At 42.7% G+C, this 17,132-nt stretch overlaps 1 protein-coding gene across 1 annotated transcript in view; it reads right to left on the bottom strand.

Moving 5' to 3' along the window:
* Positions 1 to 2,146: 2,146 nt before the first annotated feature.
* IQCA1 (IQ motif containing with AAA domain 1) overlaps positions 2,147 to 17,132 on the bottom strand; it is a 111,860-nt gene continuing 96,874 nt past the window's right edge. Inside the window, exons 16-19 of the mRNA XM_054069752.1 lie at positions 14,863 to 14,946; positions 11,307 to 11,484; positions 7,418 to 7,656; positions 2,147 to 2,584 (exon numbers count right to left, since the gene is read on the bottom strand). Coding sequence (XP_053925727.1) covers positions 2,474 to 2,584; positions 7,418 to 7,656; positions 11,307 to 11,484; positions 14,863 to 14,946 — 612 coding nt within the window. The 3' untranslated portion in view covers positions 2,147 to 2,473. The remainder of the gene's footprint in view (positions 2,585 to 7,417; positions 7,657 to 11,306; positions 11,485 to 14,862; positions 14,947 to 17,132) is intronic.

The raw sequence follows: 17,132 nt of genomic DNA, 5'->3' as shown, positions 1-17,132 counted from the left end.
CAGGCCTTTAAACTGTCCCTCCCCAGCTTTCTTGTAGCCCCCCCTTCAGATGTTGGAAGGTCTCTATAAGGTCTCCTTAGAGCCTTCTCTTCTCCAGGCTTACAACCCTGACTGTCTAAGCCTGTTCTTGTATGGGAGGTGCTCCAGCTGTCATCTGTGCTCAGTGGTACAATTACTTGAATCATTTTCTGGGCTGTTAGTTGCCTTTTGAGGCTTTTGTTCAGATTTTGCCACTTCCAGGAGTGTCTTTTCAGCTGCATTTCTTCTTAGGACCAGGAGAGACTTGATACCATCCCCTTCCCAGGAAGCTTTGTTAGAGCAGCTTCTCAAGCAGTTTTTTGGACAGGCTGAGAGCGCTGGGGTTCTTCAGCCTGAAGAAGAGAAGGCTCCAAAGTGACCTTATAGAGACCTTCCAGTACCTGAGGGGTCTACAAGAAAGCTGGGGAGGGACTTTTTACAAAGGCATGGAGTGATAGGATGGGGGGCAGTGGGTATAAAATGGAGAGGGACAGATTTAGGCTAGACATAAGGAGGAATTCCTTCAGAATGAGGGTGGTGAGGCACTGGCCCAGGTTGCCCAGGGAAGCTGTGGCTGCCCCATCCCTGGAGGTGTTCAAGGCCAGGTTGGATGGGGCTTTGAGAAATGTGATCCAGTGGGAGGTGTCCCTGCCCATGGCAGGGGGATTGGAACTAGATGATCTTTAAGGTCCCTTCCCACTCAAACCATTCTATTGTTTCTCTCCTAAAGCACATTGTCTACTGACCACCCAGGTAAGAGTGCATTTTCTGCAAATCACAACCTTGTTTTTGATGAAATAACTGTTCCAGTAGAGGAAGCAGGGGGAGTAAGTGGTTGGGATAGTACAAAGATGCAGAAGTGTTTAAAAATGTGATTATGCCAGGCATATAAGCAAGATCTTAATAAGCAGTGAGCGGTGCTATGATCAGACTGAATTGTAACTAGCAGGGTGCGTATCACCCTCAGGCTGCCCCCCCATCCCCAAAAGCAGTTGGCCTTGTCTGTGCTGGAGCAAATCTGAGCAGCTTCCTTAAAGCTTCCTCCTCCTTCTACCTCCCAGCCTGTCTGGAGAGATCCTTGGAGTCCCTGGGGATGATGTGCTGTGTGTTTCCACATCAACAGGTATTGCAAATTACCTGTTGTCAAGTCATCTCAGGTGTGCTGCAGTTAGAGGTGAAAACAGGCATTGGTGGCTCTAATTTATAGGACACCCTGAGATCCTGTTCTCAGCAGTGCTGGCTTCATCGCTGTCAAATGGGATGCCCCAAAACTTAAGTGTTAACTACTGTTTATAAACACCTTCCCCCCTCAAACTGCTGATTTGTGAGCGAAGAAGGTTGCCTATCAACTAAAATGCTATCAAATGCTGTCATGGATTACTTGGTGCAGTGTTTCTGAGAAGGTTGTTTCCTGCACTTGCTAATTGTGCTGTTTTGGATATTAGACCTGATGCCACCCTATGGAGTAGGAGGCACTATGTCAAAGCGCAGAACTGGGGAAAAACTGACTAAATCTGCATTTCACTTTAAGTGTGAGGTCTGAATGTACTGGGGCAGACTTTCACCAATGGGCTACTTACAGAGCTCGCAGGATAGGATTCAGAAGTTGAAGCAGGTCTAGGTGGATTTGGTTTAACACAGCACGAAACAGCCTTTTAGAAAGCTCAACAGGCCTGTTCCAGATTGCCGTCACCTCTGCTGTTCTGCATATGGTTTTGTAAGCAACAGGTTTATCGCTGTTTGTGTGGACGAGGTAATTTGGCATTGCTTCCTATTGCAAAACAGATCTTAGGATATCCACCAAAATGAACCCCCCCGACCACCTTGCTTTTGTTCTTTTTATCGTTTTCTGCTAAGATCCACATACTTAAATTTGTCGGTGATGAGGCATCAAAAGGTGAAACAGTGCTGGTCCTTGTGTGGCTGTGTAAATATTCAGCTTGTGGTAGATTGCATTAAGTGCCTTATAATCCATCCCAATTAAAAAGCAGTCTTTATAGCTGTAATAGTTTTATTGAGAACTGTAACACAGTAGACCTACAGATATATAAAGCAGTTAGTTTTATAAAGCATATAGGATATTAAAGTAATGAAAGACATTAATGTGACATCAATTTTTAAGGAGAGTTACTTGCAGAAATAAATGAGTATAGCCTAAAAGTTGATGGCATGTTACAGTCCTGAATAATGAACCCTTCTGCCCCCTAAAGTCTCTTAGAATAAATAATGCTTGAGCAAGTCAGTGGTCGTTAACTCTTTATCCTCTGAGAGCTACATGTCACATTGATGTCTCATCCCATTTCGTAACTTTATGAAATTCATTCAGAAAGGAAATGTCTTTCCTGGAGTAGATATAACTTGGGGTGCACTATGCTAATGTATCTGCTTTCTGAATGTCTCCCCATTGTCAGTGAAATAGGGGTGACTGGTATTGTCAGATGTAAAATTCTTGAAGTTAGTTTTCCTTTTTTCCTTTATTTCCTTTTGTTTTTCCTTTTTCTGCTTTCTCGCTGTTTGCCAGTGCTTTGATTCGTGCTCTACCCAGTGGTGTCTTGGCGTACCAAGCCTGGAGAATCAAAAAGCATAGGTATGTTTCAATGATACTTAAAAGAGAGAGAGGGAACACTTAAACTTTTTACTAGTACAATGGAACACTCCTTAAAAAAATATCTTAAAATCCAGTCTGGCTTGTGGAGAAGAAATTAAATCCTCAGATCTCTTGAGTACATTATTATAACAAGGAGAATAGCAATTGCTTGCTTCAAGTATGTCTCATTAACAGGCGTACTTAGCTGGGCCATTTGTGTTGCTATAGTTATGGACACGTTAGAACTTCTATGATCAACCCAATTTCCAAGGTATATAGCTCTTGTCAAAACTCCCTCTGGTCTGAAACTTGGCACCAGACAAAGCATATACTTCTCATGGCCCGGCAAATCAATCCAGACAGTTTTTATTTCAGTGAGAGAGCTTAAGGCGCAAAGCAAACCCCGAACATTAAAAACCTGTTTATTGCTTTCAGATGCCTGTTCACAGCCCTGTGACTTGTAAATGATTTTGGTAGAGCCGCTCGGCAAACTTGCCAAGCTCCTGGACTGTAATGTCAACAAGGCAGTTATGGGCCATGTGAATATAATGTTTAATGAAGGAGACAGTAGTGCTTCAAAGTTGTGTGCATGTAGGACACAACTTTCCCATGTGTACGTACAGGAACCTCTATCAACAAAGTCCTGCCTACCACAGATTAAAATACCAGTAGGTGTTGACATGACTGATAAAATGCCATCCCTCTTGACCGTATGCATGCGTGTGCTGCTGTAGGAGTGAATGTCTTTCCTCTGACCACAGCCCACTATTTAACTCCACAACTGTATCTCTTCTGCCCTTCACTTGGGCCCCTGTTGTCCTCAAGCTTCCTACCAATGAGGTGTCCTATGAAGTCTGCCTTTTCCGTATGATCCACTGAAAATGCTGCTTCCAGCTTGAGCCTGGTAAGGCTACCCCTAGGAATTTGCCTTGTCCAGTTCCCCAACATAGGTTGGAAATTTGGAGAGACACGAAACCCCTGCTGTGTTCCTGTCCTAGTCCCAGATGGTCCTTGTTTGTTGTCATGCTCCTTAAAGGTTTTGATGACAACTGTCCTATTGGGATCTTGTCTTGCAGATTAAATCGTGTCAGCAGGTAAATGAAGCCTGGCAGCTGCCTCGTGTCCAGCTGGCTGCTGGGCAGCCCTGACACTATCATCTCTGCTCTAATTGCCCAAATTAGCTGAGCTCTGAGAACCTTGACTCCACTGATGGAAACACCGTGCAGCCTCTTGGGCATCCACATCTAGATGGTGTCACAGGAGGGGTTTTGGAGGAAGTCCTGGGCTTTCAATTGAATTTTGCTGTCCTAAAGATGGTCTGGAGCTAAGTTATTCCTGTGTTAGGGATACTAGAAAAACGCAGGCAGGAAGAAGTCTGGAGGTGGCCGTTTATGGCCCTTCACATGAGTGGGATAAGACAGACAAGATGATGTTTGTGACTATTGCCTCCAGGAGGAATTGAAGTCCCCGGCAGTAGCCAGCAACCACAGCAATGTCTCTGGCCTTCCAGGTGTGATAGGTCATGAGTCCACAAAAATTCTATTTCCCCCTTAGGTTTCTTGACCTGGTGATGATGTTCTCCAGACCTGAGGTGAGAGATGGAAAGAAAAACAAATTCCTGCCAATGGCTGTGATAGGGGACAGGACAAGAGGGAATGGCCTGAAGCTCCGCCAGGGGAGGTTCAGGTTGGATATCAGAAAAAAATTCTTCACAGAAAGAGTCATTGGGCACTGGAACAGCTGCCCAGGGAGGTGGTCGAGTCGCCTTCCCTGGAGGTGTTCAAGGAACAGGTGGATGAAGTGCTGAGGGACATGGTTTAGGGAGTGTTAGGAATGGTTGGACTCGATGATCCAGTGGGTCCTTTCCAACCTGGTGATTCTGTGAGCTTGGGAGAACAAAGTGCTGCTTGAGAGCAGCCTGGGGAGGTCACCTCAGCGCTTGTCGGCAAAGGATTCTGCTGTATGTAGCAGGAGCAGCCGAGTGACTCGTGATGTCTTCTCTTGTTCCCTTCCCATTTCTTTGTACATGTATTTCAATGCCATAAATTACCTGCCTGTTTGCATGGGATGATGTCTGCTTTTTGACTCTTTGACGCTAGCGGAACTGTTACGTGGGATTAGTGAAGCCAACTCCTTAGATATGGTTCAAATTATTAACACTAGCATCTGAACTAGGGTTGAAAATTACTGTCAGTAAGTTGACTGCTCAGAGTTAAAAATCTTTGCTTGCTGGAGGAATGATGTTCACTTTATGGGTTTTCTTACCCGTTATAAGTATTTTGTACCTGTCGCTGCCAGGCAGGACCCATGTGCTGGTTGGACTGCCCCATGCTCCTCTAGGTCTGCTGCAATTTCTGTGTAAGGATTTGTATCAGTCACCCTGGTGTGATAATTTATAATTTCAAAAAATGTGGATGTATAACTTGGCCAGAAATTTGAGTAAATTGAATGAAGAAATCACATTATTGCAAATTTTGCATTATTTATATTCATTTTGGAACACTGGCAGAATATAAATGTCAAACGGGGAGATTCATGTTTCTGGCGAACAGAAATCAAAGATTCATCACAGTGCTAATCTTCACTTTGAATACTGCGTTTCAGCTGCTCCACTTCAAAAAGGACAAAGCAACAGAAAAGGTCCAGCGATAGCAATTATTAGAGGCTCCAGAAGCGAGGCTTCTGTGTGAGGAGAGATGAAGATACTGGAGTTAATTAATGCATGAGGCCATTTTGACAACTCTTTTTCCCTGTGCCGTATTACAGGTGCTGGGGCAAGGTTCCATGACATTTAAGGGAAACAAATTTAAAAGAGATAAAAGGAAATACTTTTTTTTAAGGGCTGTAATTAATGCAAGGAAATGATTGCCGTGGGACGCTGAGAACAGTATCGTTTTAGCCGTGATCAAAATGAAGTACTGCCTGCATTCCTTGTGCTGTACAAACCAGGCGCATTTATAGTAAATGGAATACTATTTTCAAGTTAAGCTCGCACTAAATACTACCTCTCATGTTTCAGGGTACAAATGGATTACTAGTTGGAGCTGAGAATTGTAGGGTTTTTTTCTTTGCTGCAACACTGAACCATTAGCCTTTCCCTGAGGGAAGATATTGGTTTAGATAGGGAGCAGGAGGGGGAAAAAAAAAAGTAATTTGCCAAATATCACAAATTCTGCCTATGCTGAGTGAGCCAAATGGCTCTAAATGGAAATTGGAAAGTATTCAGCAGGGCTGGGAGAAATATGTGCTATCGTTAGGTTAGCAGTGGAAGGAGACTTGGACAAACTTGTTAGAAATTGTATCGACTGTGCCAAGGCACTGTGGAGATTCAGACCCAGAGGGGCTTCAAAGAGCAGAATAAAGAGGAAACCTTTCAGCCAGGAGAACTGGATGGTTTATAAGCGGGTCTTGGGTAGAAGTTGTGGGATATGAGACTGAGAGTGCTCTTTTGGGATCTCTTGGCTTTGATTCAGAAGCCCTATCCCAGTTGGAGCTCTTGGCATGGGCTACCTGCACTGTCCTTGGGACGTAGCAGGGTTTTTCTGTTTGGTGACCAAGGCTTTTACTAGCGTTTAATAGGCTTGAAATATAGTTGTCGGGCATTGTGCCTCTTTTCTTGGGGTGTCAGTGCTGCGAAGCTTAGGGTTGCACTTAGTTAGCCAGTTCAAGTCTAGTCCAGCTGACCCTATGTTACACTGAAGTCACTACAGTAAATAGATTGTAGACCTGACTTAAGCCTGATAAACTGTTAGGAGAACTAAGAGCAATACAGGGAAAGCGGAATCAACTATGAAAAGATAATCCTAGTCTAGGGAAAGAGCAATTTTTACTGAGCTACATGTTGAAAAAGCAGTTGTTTGCAGGGTGATCTGTGTATATTTGAGGTATATGAGGACATTTGCTCTGTCGAGGAGTGCAGGGATAGGATGAGGAAGAAAGGTTTTGAGCTGAAAGAAGGAAGATTAAGAGGAGATATTAGGAAGAAACGTTTTCCTGTGAGGGTGGTGAGGCACTGGTCCAGGTTGCCCAGTTAAGTCATGGAAGGCCCATTGTGGAGGTGTTCAAGACCAGAATAGATGAAGCTTTGAGCAACCTTCTGCAGTGGGAGATGTCCCTACCCATGGCAGGGGGTTGGAACTGGACAGTCCTTGAGGTCTCCTCTGGCTTGAACCATTATATGATTCTGAATGTAGTGCACCTCAAATGTACTAAGTTTTGCATTAAGGATTTATGGCCTTGAGGGTGTGGAGAAGGATGGATCTGAGGTAGAAACTATTGTTTAAACACCAAAAAGAACAATGTTGTTGTTCGAAATAATTTCAAATAAGGACTTAAGGATTATTCCTTACAGCAAGTGCTCTGCAGCCCCTGCGTGTCCAGGGTTTTGCCTTCTCAAAAAAATACAGCCAGGCTTGTCTAACACATCAGCTCTGAAATGAAAGGGACCAACGCATTGTACTGTTGGTACCCGTATAATTGACCTGTGCGTGTTGAAGCCATCCTGTACGCAATGAGCTGGATGCAGGCAGTAGGTTCAGCAAAGCAGCGTGCCAGGCGTGTTGCCTGTGCAGAGTCGCTGCCTGTTATAATGAGTGTTTGCTTAGCGTGTCCAGCTGCCCAGCAGTCTGGGCTGCCAAACATCCCAAAACGGGTGAGAAGGGTGTTCAATGTTGCTGAGCCATACATCATTGTTCCAATAGTGATGTGCCAACTCATCAGCAGAGTTAGCAGGTCTCCAGATCAAATGTGCCTGGATAAGGAAGTGGCAGGGGATAATGAAAGACAGCCAGTTTACATAGCTCTTAATGTCACCTGAAACGAGTCTTCCTCTTCTCTGTACACGGGGTCCTGTTTGGCCAGAGTAGCGATGAACTCTGAAGCTCTCAGTGGCCTCCTGCTCATCTGCAGGAGACGCAGCTCAGTCAGGACAGCTTGCACTGCCTGGACGATGTGTCCCTGGGTGAAACCATCAGATACCTTTGTTAGGCAACTGAGGTTCAGTGAGTTGGTGATTTCTCCTCCATTCTGCAGGATGATGTGTTTCCATAACACTGTTCATCAGGACCCAGAAAAAGAGAGAAAGGCAAAGGCATGCATTAAAAGGAAGGCAGGAGAAATATTTTTTGCTTTTTGACCTAAGGAAAATACGGGATATCAGTCAGGAAAGCAAAGATTCAGATTTCTTGTTTGCAGTTTCTTTAATCTACAGCTTGGTAGCATAGAGGCCTTAAGGTACATCTGTTCCTAAACCATTAGCGGTCATTTGCTGGCTACCAGTCAGTATTTTCAGAAAGGCATTAAGGGCACATAACGTGTATAAAAATGGAAAGAACTATTTAAATATGCCTATGTGTATACAGAGAAAGAGAACCTGTCCAGAATGTTCCCATGTGGCTGTGCAGAGTTAAGTACCTGTGTTAACAGCCTGTTTTTATTTCTGTGACCCTTCTCACAGGTTACTCCTGCTGAACTGAGGGCTGCTGTGGGGACTCAATGTCTAGGTTGGAAGCCAAAGGCTTCCAGCTATGCAGGCACATGTTGCAAAGGCCAGGAGTACGTGTCTGTGACTGGCATTTTGCTCATTAGTTAAGAGCTGAACCTGTCTGTATCTTTTAGCTGTGAACCTCTGACATGAAGGTTTTCTTAAAGTGAAATGCCTGAGATTTTTGCTTCCAAAAATAAATTAACAGGAGTAATAACATCCTTTGTTTTATCCAATGTAAAGTAATGGTTTGTCTTGGAGACACTTAGTAAAACTTTCATGTCATCTCACCATGCTTTTCTTTAAAGTCTTATATGAAAACATTCAGGAAAAATAAGATGTGTTGTGCACAGAGATTAAAAAAGCTCTGGAATGAGAGAGACAACTTGTGGTTTGAGAATGCTATGTTTGAATGCTCCTGTGGGTGAGAAGTTAATGGTACTGGATGCCGGGGCAGTTATGTCATGGAGAAAACCTGCCTTGGTCTTGCTTCGACTGGAATGTCGATACTATGGACTTTTGCCCGTAACTATTGACAGCTTTGTACTACATTTTTCACTCGGGCAAATTGTGATTTTCCATTTGAATTATAACTATGCTCAATAATTATTGGCTGAATGGCTAATTCATAAAAGAGGAATTGATGCACTCATCTGTAGTGCAGCGAGCACTGTATCTGTACAGGCATGTATTGTGTGCTGCAGCTTCTGTTGCTGGTAGGATCATGCATAATATGAAGTACTGACTTACTGGGCAATTAACAGCAAGAAACCAGTGAATCTTTTGGTTTAATGATTTCCATTGTATATTTACTGTTTCCATTGTGCATAGATTGGAATATTCTGGTTTGCAGGAAAAGGGAGGGTTGTAGCAGACAGGTAGCTGTGCAGTGTAGCTATGAATACTTATGTCATGGCTTTCCTGTCAAAACAAGTTTCTTTAGTTCTCAAATTGGGTGTCAGGCACTGAAAACTGTTGAGGTTGGAAGGTGAGTGCTTTGTACAGTAAAGATCATATTTCCGTTGGACTTCAGGGAAGCTTGGACCTAAGGGACAAGCCAGGCACTCTCTTAAATGAGAGAACCTCAAGGAAGAGAAGTTGCATATTTAATCTACTTTAAAATAGCAAGAGTTAACTTTTTGGGGCATTCTTAGGTTTGCAGTGGAAATCCTTTTAGCTGACCCTTTTTTTTTTTTCCTCCAAATTAGCAGTGAGAATCTCAGTGTGGCAGTTCAATCCCCAGCAGTGAGCACAGCTAAATTCAGCTGCTATCTCCTCCTTTCTCTATGTCTTATTCATGTCCCTTATCTGTTAGCAATTTATCAGAGCTGTAATGTAACATGAAACACATGTTAGCTTGCTTAGAGACCATTTCCCATCCATGCTATGAAAATTATGGAACGTGGGAGAGATTTACAATGTGCACGGCAGCCAAAACCTGTCTTGAGCTTGCCCAAACCTGCATACTCTCAGTACCTTGGCTGCCTCCACAAAAGGCAGTACAAACTGGACTTCATAATACAGTTGCATCATTTTTGTAATAATGTGACTGTGGAGCAATACTGTAATCAAGCTACAATTGTGTAGCAAGGTTCTGTGAACTGAATGTGGTTTCCTTTAGTACTGTATTCTTCTGGGACGTGGTCTATCGGAGTTTATTGGCGTGAAGGAAGTCTATTGATCACCATATCAAGGAAAACAGAATCGTTAAGGTTGGAAAAGACCTCCAAGATCACCTAGTCCAACTGTCAACACACCTGCTGAACAATGTCCTGAAGAGCCACATCTACACATTTTCTGAACTCCTCCCAAGATAGTGATGACTCCTCTTTCCTGGGCAGCCTCTTCCAGTGCTTCACCATTCTATCAGTAGAGATTTTTTTTCCTTATATCCAACGTAAACCTCACCTGGCCAACTTGAGGCCATTTCTTCTTGTCCTATAAATAGGGATTCTCAGGCTAGGAGCCACTGATGGAGGAAGCACACCCTTGATAGCCCTAACTTAAAATGTTTGGAGCCATTCTGAATAGCCCAAACCCTTTTTTCCCCATTACCTTTAGACTGAACCTAAACAGTCCTCCTGCTTATAAGTCACCACATCACTCATTAGTACACAGAAAATATTATATATACAATATATACTAAAACACATGATATTTCTGATTAAACCACAGGAAAAATGACTGTCCTTCTGGGAACCAAAGCCATTCCAGCAGCCACTTCTGAAGGATGTGGACTACCTATCATTTTTATTAAGCTTAATTTGGAGCAATTTTTCCTACTTGATGCTGAGCTATTACAGACTTCAATGCGATTCAAATCTGAAAACAAATGCCCATGCCTGAAAGTTTCTTTTTGCTACCTCTGTAAGTTGGTGTAATAAGGTTTTTTTTTTGTTACAAGCTTTGACTCTCAGGATAAGGTCCTCAATATCCTTTGTCAGACTTTGGGAGTCTGATAGTCTAGAAATACAAAATTGTGGGTGCTCTTGTGACCTCCAGAAATGGAACTTGGTAGTGACAGTGGTGATTGTTCAACCTAGAGAAGAGAAGGCTTGGGAGAGACCTTACAGGGGTCTTCTGGTACTTAAAGGGGGCCTACAGGAAAGTTGAGGAGGGGCTCTTTATCAGGGAGTGCACGGATAGGATGGGGGGGGAATAGTTTTAACCTGAAAGAGGGGAGATTAGGATGAGATCTTAGGAAGAATTTTTTTCTGTGAGGGTGGTGAGGCCCTGGCACAGGTTGCCTAGAGAAGTGGTGGATGCATCATGATGGCAGGAGGGTTGGAACTGGATGGTCTTTAAAGTCCCTTCCAGCCCAAACCATTCCATGGTTCTGTGAATGAGTTTGGATTTCTTAAAAAGAAAAGATTAAAACAGAAAGTATGTATTGAAATAGTATCTTATCCTTCTTACAGTGAAAAATCAGCTGGGATGAGCTTGGTGTGCGATAAACAACTCATGAAGAAAGGCTAGTTGCTGCAGAACAGTGTTTTAAACCCTTCTTCCAACTTCTGCTTCTATTACACGATCTTTGTAGTAGCCTGTATCAGTATTACCTAAATATTCAGGAATTGAAAATTTAGTCAATGTGGAAATTTATTGAGAATTCATGCCTGAGCTATGAATTCATTTAGGTTAAAGCCAGCTTTGTGGACAACCAGACAAGGAGCATGTATTTTAAGCAGTAGTAACCAACAGGGTCACTGAAATACTTGCCATATCTTGAAGCATAGTTAGGCTTAGGAATCAGGATAATTTTTTGGTAGACTCTGCAGAAAGGTTTAAGATCGGCACTGAAGGGTTGTTTGGTGGTTCCCACTAGCAGCACTCTGTCCTGTGCTTTCAAAGCCTTGAGAAACATGGGGAGGATCTTTTCCAGTCGTTTTGCGCTCATCTTCAGGGAGTACATGTAAATAGAAGGAGGAAAGAGTTATTGGTGCTGATGGTTTGCAGTTAATGAGGTGAAGTTGTGTGTAGACGCAATGTATACAACATGATTTTGAGCTTTTTTTTGTGGTTTAGTTGCATTTAGTGTAAGCAGACTAGGTGGTCAACCTAAACAGAAGGCCCCTGTCTTCTGAAAATCAGGTAAATGCTTTATTTCTTGTTATTTTTAGGTCTGTGCTAGTGCTTCTCACTATTGAATTTGTTGGTCCTGTTATTGAAAAGCAGGAAGGAAACAACTAATTTAGAGAAGGAAATCCTGACTTCCAGCTCAAGGGGAAATATTACTGGACCTGTGTACTTGATGAACCTTAACAGATAGAAGAATTGCTGGGGTATGTAATCCTCCCAGCTCTTGGAGGTTATAACCTACCAGCTTTAAATGTGAAAAATATTCCCTAGTTTTTGGTGTGGCTTCTAGCTTGCTGAGGTTCCAACCTGAGAACGCAAGCTCTTTGAGTTCGGGATTTATTTGCAATTGTTTATTATTTGACTTTAGAATAAACATTTAAGTACTATATACAGAACTGACGGGCGTTGAGCAAAACTTATTAGATTTCATGAAAATGGTTATTGGAATCATGATTGGATCATAACTGTTTGATAGCGTTCAAATTAATATTGGTTGGTGAAGCCTAATCAAATTGCTGTGTTCACAAGGAATGTGCCTTGTAACCACGACAAGTCTGCCCTGGAGCAAAGCAGAGAAAAGCTAAGACTTCTTGCTCCAAACAAAAGGATGTTGCACTGTCCACAACCAAGCAGGATGTTTGCTGTCCAAGAGCACAGTTTCAAATCACAAGCTTTTATCTGGACTTTGCTATTCGCTGGTTGGGAAGCTTTTGATAATGAACTTGGCTCCTCTGATTAAATAAGCTGCTGTTACATGTGTCTCTTGGAAATTTTAGCCAAACTTGCTGCCTTTGGCCTGTCAGGGAGATCTGGTCACAGCCATGACTGAAATGTGGATTTACTTTGGTTTTAAGACATTTTATGCTGGCTAAATTACTCTCCATGATTTGTCTATCTATTGTTACTCACAGGCTTCAAGATTGCCTCCTCTTTGTGTGTATTGGAAGGAAGTACAAATGCTCTCTAAGATGTTTTGAGGCATAAATAATGCTAGGAAAGTGATAGTTATGTGAGATGATAATTATAAAATTATTTTAGTTTTGGGTGGGGTAGAGGAATCCCATCTTGGTGAAATGACTGATAGAAGGTAGTAGTTGCTTCAAGTAAGACAAGGTGGTTTCTGGGCTTGCAGTGTTATCTTCTGCTGGAAAAACTGACTATCAAGAGATTCAGAGTTTTTAAAACAGTTGTCTGTCTCCTGTTCCCCCTCTTACTTATGAAAGTAAGTCTGAACTTATCTTCTATGCTTAGAACATCATTTTTTTTTTGGGGGTGACAAATGTTATTCATGGGTTCCCACTGATCTAGGATTGGTTAGAAGAAATAAATGATTGAACCAGGATCAGAGACCAAGCTAGATGCTCCAATCACTGTAAGCCTACCATGCCAGACTGGCATTTACATGTCAGCAGCTCCTGTTATGCTTGTGAAACCAACATGTGTCCATGGCACATGCTTTTCAGGGGTATGTCCTGACAGCTAAATATATCTCCTCTGCTTTGAAAGAATTGTGTTGGTAGGAAGAAGGGCTATTGAAGAGTCTAGCTATGATTTCAATCACCATGTGGACCTGAGCTGGAGAAAAGGGAGGTGAATGACAAGGGTGACCCTTATTTGTTTAATTATGAGTAGTTGTACTGCTTGGATGTCATCCTTGGTACTTGGGTTACCATGGCATATCTGATATTTGACTGCTTTGCACTATCTGTTTGGAGAGTTTAAGGCTTCTTGCTACCTTCTCAGTCTTGGCCAGAAATGTTGTGCTGGAATGAATGAAGTGACTTGCGCACACTTTGGCTTCTTCTGAGGACTAGACTTGACTCATCTTCTCTAACACTCGCCTCTCAAAGTGCTCCTAAGGAAGTCTCTACAGACTTCCTGTTACTATTGCCTGTCCATTAATTTTCATGCTCGCTGGTTCCAAATATGGGTTATGCTGTGAACTACGTAGGACACGAGTGATTTCAAGCCTGGAGCCACACACTTTCAACAAGAACGTTAGATGTTTTGACATATCACATCCTGCAGGTCTTTGGATGTGATAGCAGGGACAGAGTTGATACCCCTGATTCTGAGCTGGGTATTAGGAGAAACTTTTCCTTACTGGTGGCTATAAAAACAGACAAAGATCATGAGGACTTCAGCAGTCTTTGGCTACTAATCTTAATTTTAATCCCTATATGCACATATATAGCCCCTGATTCCGAGCTGGGCATTAGGAGAAACTTTTCCTTACTGGTGGCTATAAAAGCAGACAAAGATCATGAGGACTTCAGCAGTCTTTGGCTACTAATCTTAATTTTAATCCCTATGTGCACATATTTTCAAGGTTTAAATCCCAGAGAAAGGTTTGGGTTTTTGGTGTGGGGACCACTGGAGGGCAATCAGTCACTGCATGCCCATGGGTTCATACAGCCCTCATGGAGGTAACGGGCTCATCCAAGGTGACGCTTCGTTGATCTTCCAGAATATAGGCTTGTGTCCCTCCCACAGCCTAAATGTACAGGAGTCCCCTTAAGAAAAAAGGTTTAATTTTTCACATGGAGCTCTGAAAGTAAAATATTTTGCAATCAGCGTGAATTTAATCAGGATTTCAGGTGGATCGCTCTCCGCTGCGGTGGCTGAGTTGCTGTGCCTATTGGGCAGTGTTTTAATTTTCTTTCTGGTGGGGAAACTACACAAGAGAGGAAGGAATGGAAGCAATGGCAATGGGACTCCTGGGAGCCCAAAGAAAATAATCTGTAAACATAACTATTTAACATAGGCTCTTTGTTTTCACGGTGCAAATTTATCCTTGTTGCTTTATTGTTCACTTTGGCTCTATCCAATTTTTCAAATTAATAGAGCTGAACAATTTAAGCTCATCTTAACTTTTAGTTTCTTGCCTCACATTTTGAAACTCTCCATTATTCTCTTCTACTTTTCAGTGCACTGATGAGCAGTGACTGGACTATTTTTAAATAAAGCAAGTATAGGTGTGTAGGAGAAAAATGTGACCTCTTGGGGGCTCTTATGAAGTCACAGGACTCTCTTAATAGCTTGTCTAGGTAACATTTTTTTTCTTTTATCAAGCAAGCTTTGGCAGGTCTGGTCAGACTGGAATGTGCTAGGCTAAGAAATACACTTGTTCCTTTGTGTCAGCTGTAATGCAACAGCAGAATTTTTTTGCACTGAAATAAAAAAAGGAGCAACTTGCCTCTTCTTCATCCTTTTCACCTTTAGAAAATATCTGTTCTGTCTCTCCAATCCACACGACTGAGGGCTGCAATTGCTTTGCTACCTAAGAGAAAATGGGGGAGAGAAGGGAGAGAAGGTGATTAAAATGGCTACAATTTCATACCTGTTTGCCTATAATTATGCTTTGGAATCCATAGTTCAGCAGTTAAAAGTTAGCCTGTTTTATTTTTTCCAGATACACTTGGTATTCATGGGTAGCACTGGCTTGGTTCAGCAGCCTCAGCAAATCAAACTGTTTGTAGTTAGGAATCTGACACCAAGAACCCAACCCAAATCAGACTGTTTTGACTGCTATGCTTAATGTTGTGTTTCTCAACCCCGATTCAGTTGTGATTCTGCAGAAGGAAGCCTGGACTTGGAGTTCAATGCACAAGTGATAGATCACCAGCAGCTTTAGACTGGCTTCTCTGCCTGTAGGATCCCTCCCTGGCTTTCCAAGGGCAATACAGATGGGAGACAAACAAGACCTGGCCGTTGCACGAGAAACAAGGTAATATTTAAGGAAAATAGGCTGTTATGCAGTCCTTTGGCTTACAAAATAGCATTTAATTTGCGGTTAGCCCAAGAATTACAGTAGAACCTGCTACATTTGAAGAGGGGGTCTGTACAAATAGGCTCTCTGGCTCCAAAGTCAGAGGCACTATACCTCTGGTTCACAGCAGGATGGCAGCAATGCTACAGGCTTTTTCACATCTTGCACTCTCCCTATTGCTATAGAAACGCCAGTGGTTTTAGACATTCTGCTGCCAAATTTTAATCACTTTTCAGTGGCTCTCAGAGCCGTGCTAGTTTGCTCAGCAACAAAAGTGGCTCGATGAGTTGACAGGTAATGAGAGACAGCATTCTTATGTCCTACCTTTTTTTTTCACCCTCTCCCCCAGGTGAAACTGCTGTTTCCAGGAAGGATGCTTACAAAATCAATAATAGGCTGTATACATCCCAAGCTCAGTGTCTGATTGACAGTTGGTGCAGGAGGAATTAAGTTGTGAACGTCTTTCTTCAAAGCACTGTGCTTCATTTTTATGGATGCATTTTAAAAGCACCGAGCATCGTGTGTCTGTACAGTAAAAATGGATTGACGATAGGGAAAAGAAGAGTAGATGAGGGCTGTTCAACTTGTTTGCTCTGCTGTGCTGCTGATGGGCTGAAGTGGAAACAATGCTGTCTTCGGCATGCGATGCTTTATTTGTGGTAACACGTCAGTCCTAGAGTATGTCAAGGGGTACCTCCAAGTTCAGAACAGCTTAATTGAGGACAATTGAGCTTTTGCCTTTGTGGGAAGGTGCAAACTCAAATTTTTAGTGTTAATCATGAGGATTTAAAAAAGAAAAACATCATATCATGAAAGATAATATGAAAATCCTGCAGAAGCTGATGTGTGGACCTAGGCAGTTATTTGAATGTTTATCAGCATGTACAACTTAAGGGGTAGCTTCTCAGTCCAGCAGTCTATTAAGTATAGAAGTTGGAATAAAATGGATTAAAAGTATACAGCAATAATAGCTGCCATTTTAAGGCCAGATGCTCTTTTGATCTGTTTATTTTCAGAGCTGTTTCTCGTATTCCTAAGCCTGCAGGCACTCTGCAAGACGCATTTGAGGGCAAGCTTGTGCCTTCACTGAATTGAGCTGTGCAACAGGGTCAGTCAGGGTTTTTCTGATGAGCATCCTGTTAGGCAAGGGCTCAGACACCCGCAGAAAATGCGAGCCAGTCCTACTGATTTGCACTTGCAGGTGAGTCCAGTTAGCCCCTGGGTGTCTGCAAACAGGCTTGGGGACAAACAGCAGGAGAAGTGTAATGCGGTAGCACGATTGTATTAGCAGAGATGGGGTAAGGGGCGTTCTTTGTAAAATTGGGATCTGGAAAGAGAAATATAGGTTGTAGTTTAAGTTGCTGAAAGAAACCTACAGCTTCTTCATGAACTGCACTTGCATTTTGTGCACATACTATGAAATCTATTGCTACGTGTGGAAGCTCTGACTTGGAGATCCTTACTGGGCTTAGCACCACTAATGAATGTATCATCAGCCAGGACTTTCTGATGGTGACTTACCTTCTGAAATGGAAGGCAGCAATCATTTTTCACTTCTGCGCTGTGTGCCTGGAGAGAATGTCAGGAGGGAGATGAGGCAGTAGGAGACTGTTTAAGGGAAACCTTGAAGCCTGCCTTTCCTCTGGGTGAAGACACGGCTGGTGGTACGCAGTCTACTCAAATTCCTAGACTGTATG

Source organism: Cuculus canorus, chromosome 6 (assembly GCF_017976375.1).
Source record: "Cuculus canorus isolate bCucCan1 chromosome 6, bCucCan1.pri, whole genome shotgun sequence".
In the NCBI taxonomy this organism is placed as follows: Eukaryota; Metazoa; Chordata; class Aves; order Cuculiformes; family Cuculidae; genus Cuculus; species Cuculus canorus.
Note: the sequence above shows the minus strand (reverse complement) of the source record. Positions and strands in the feature narration are given on the sequence as shown.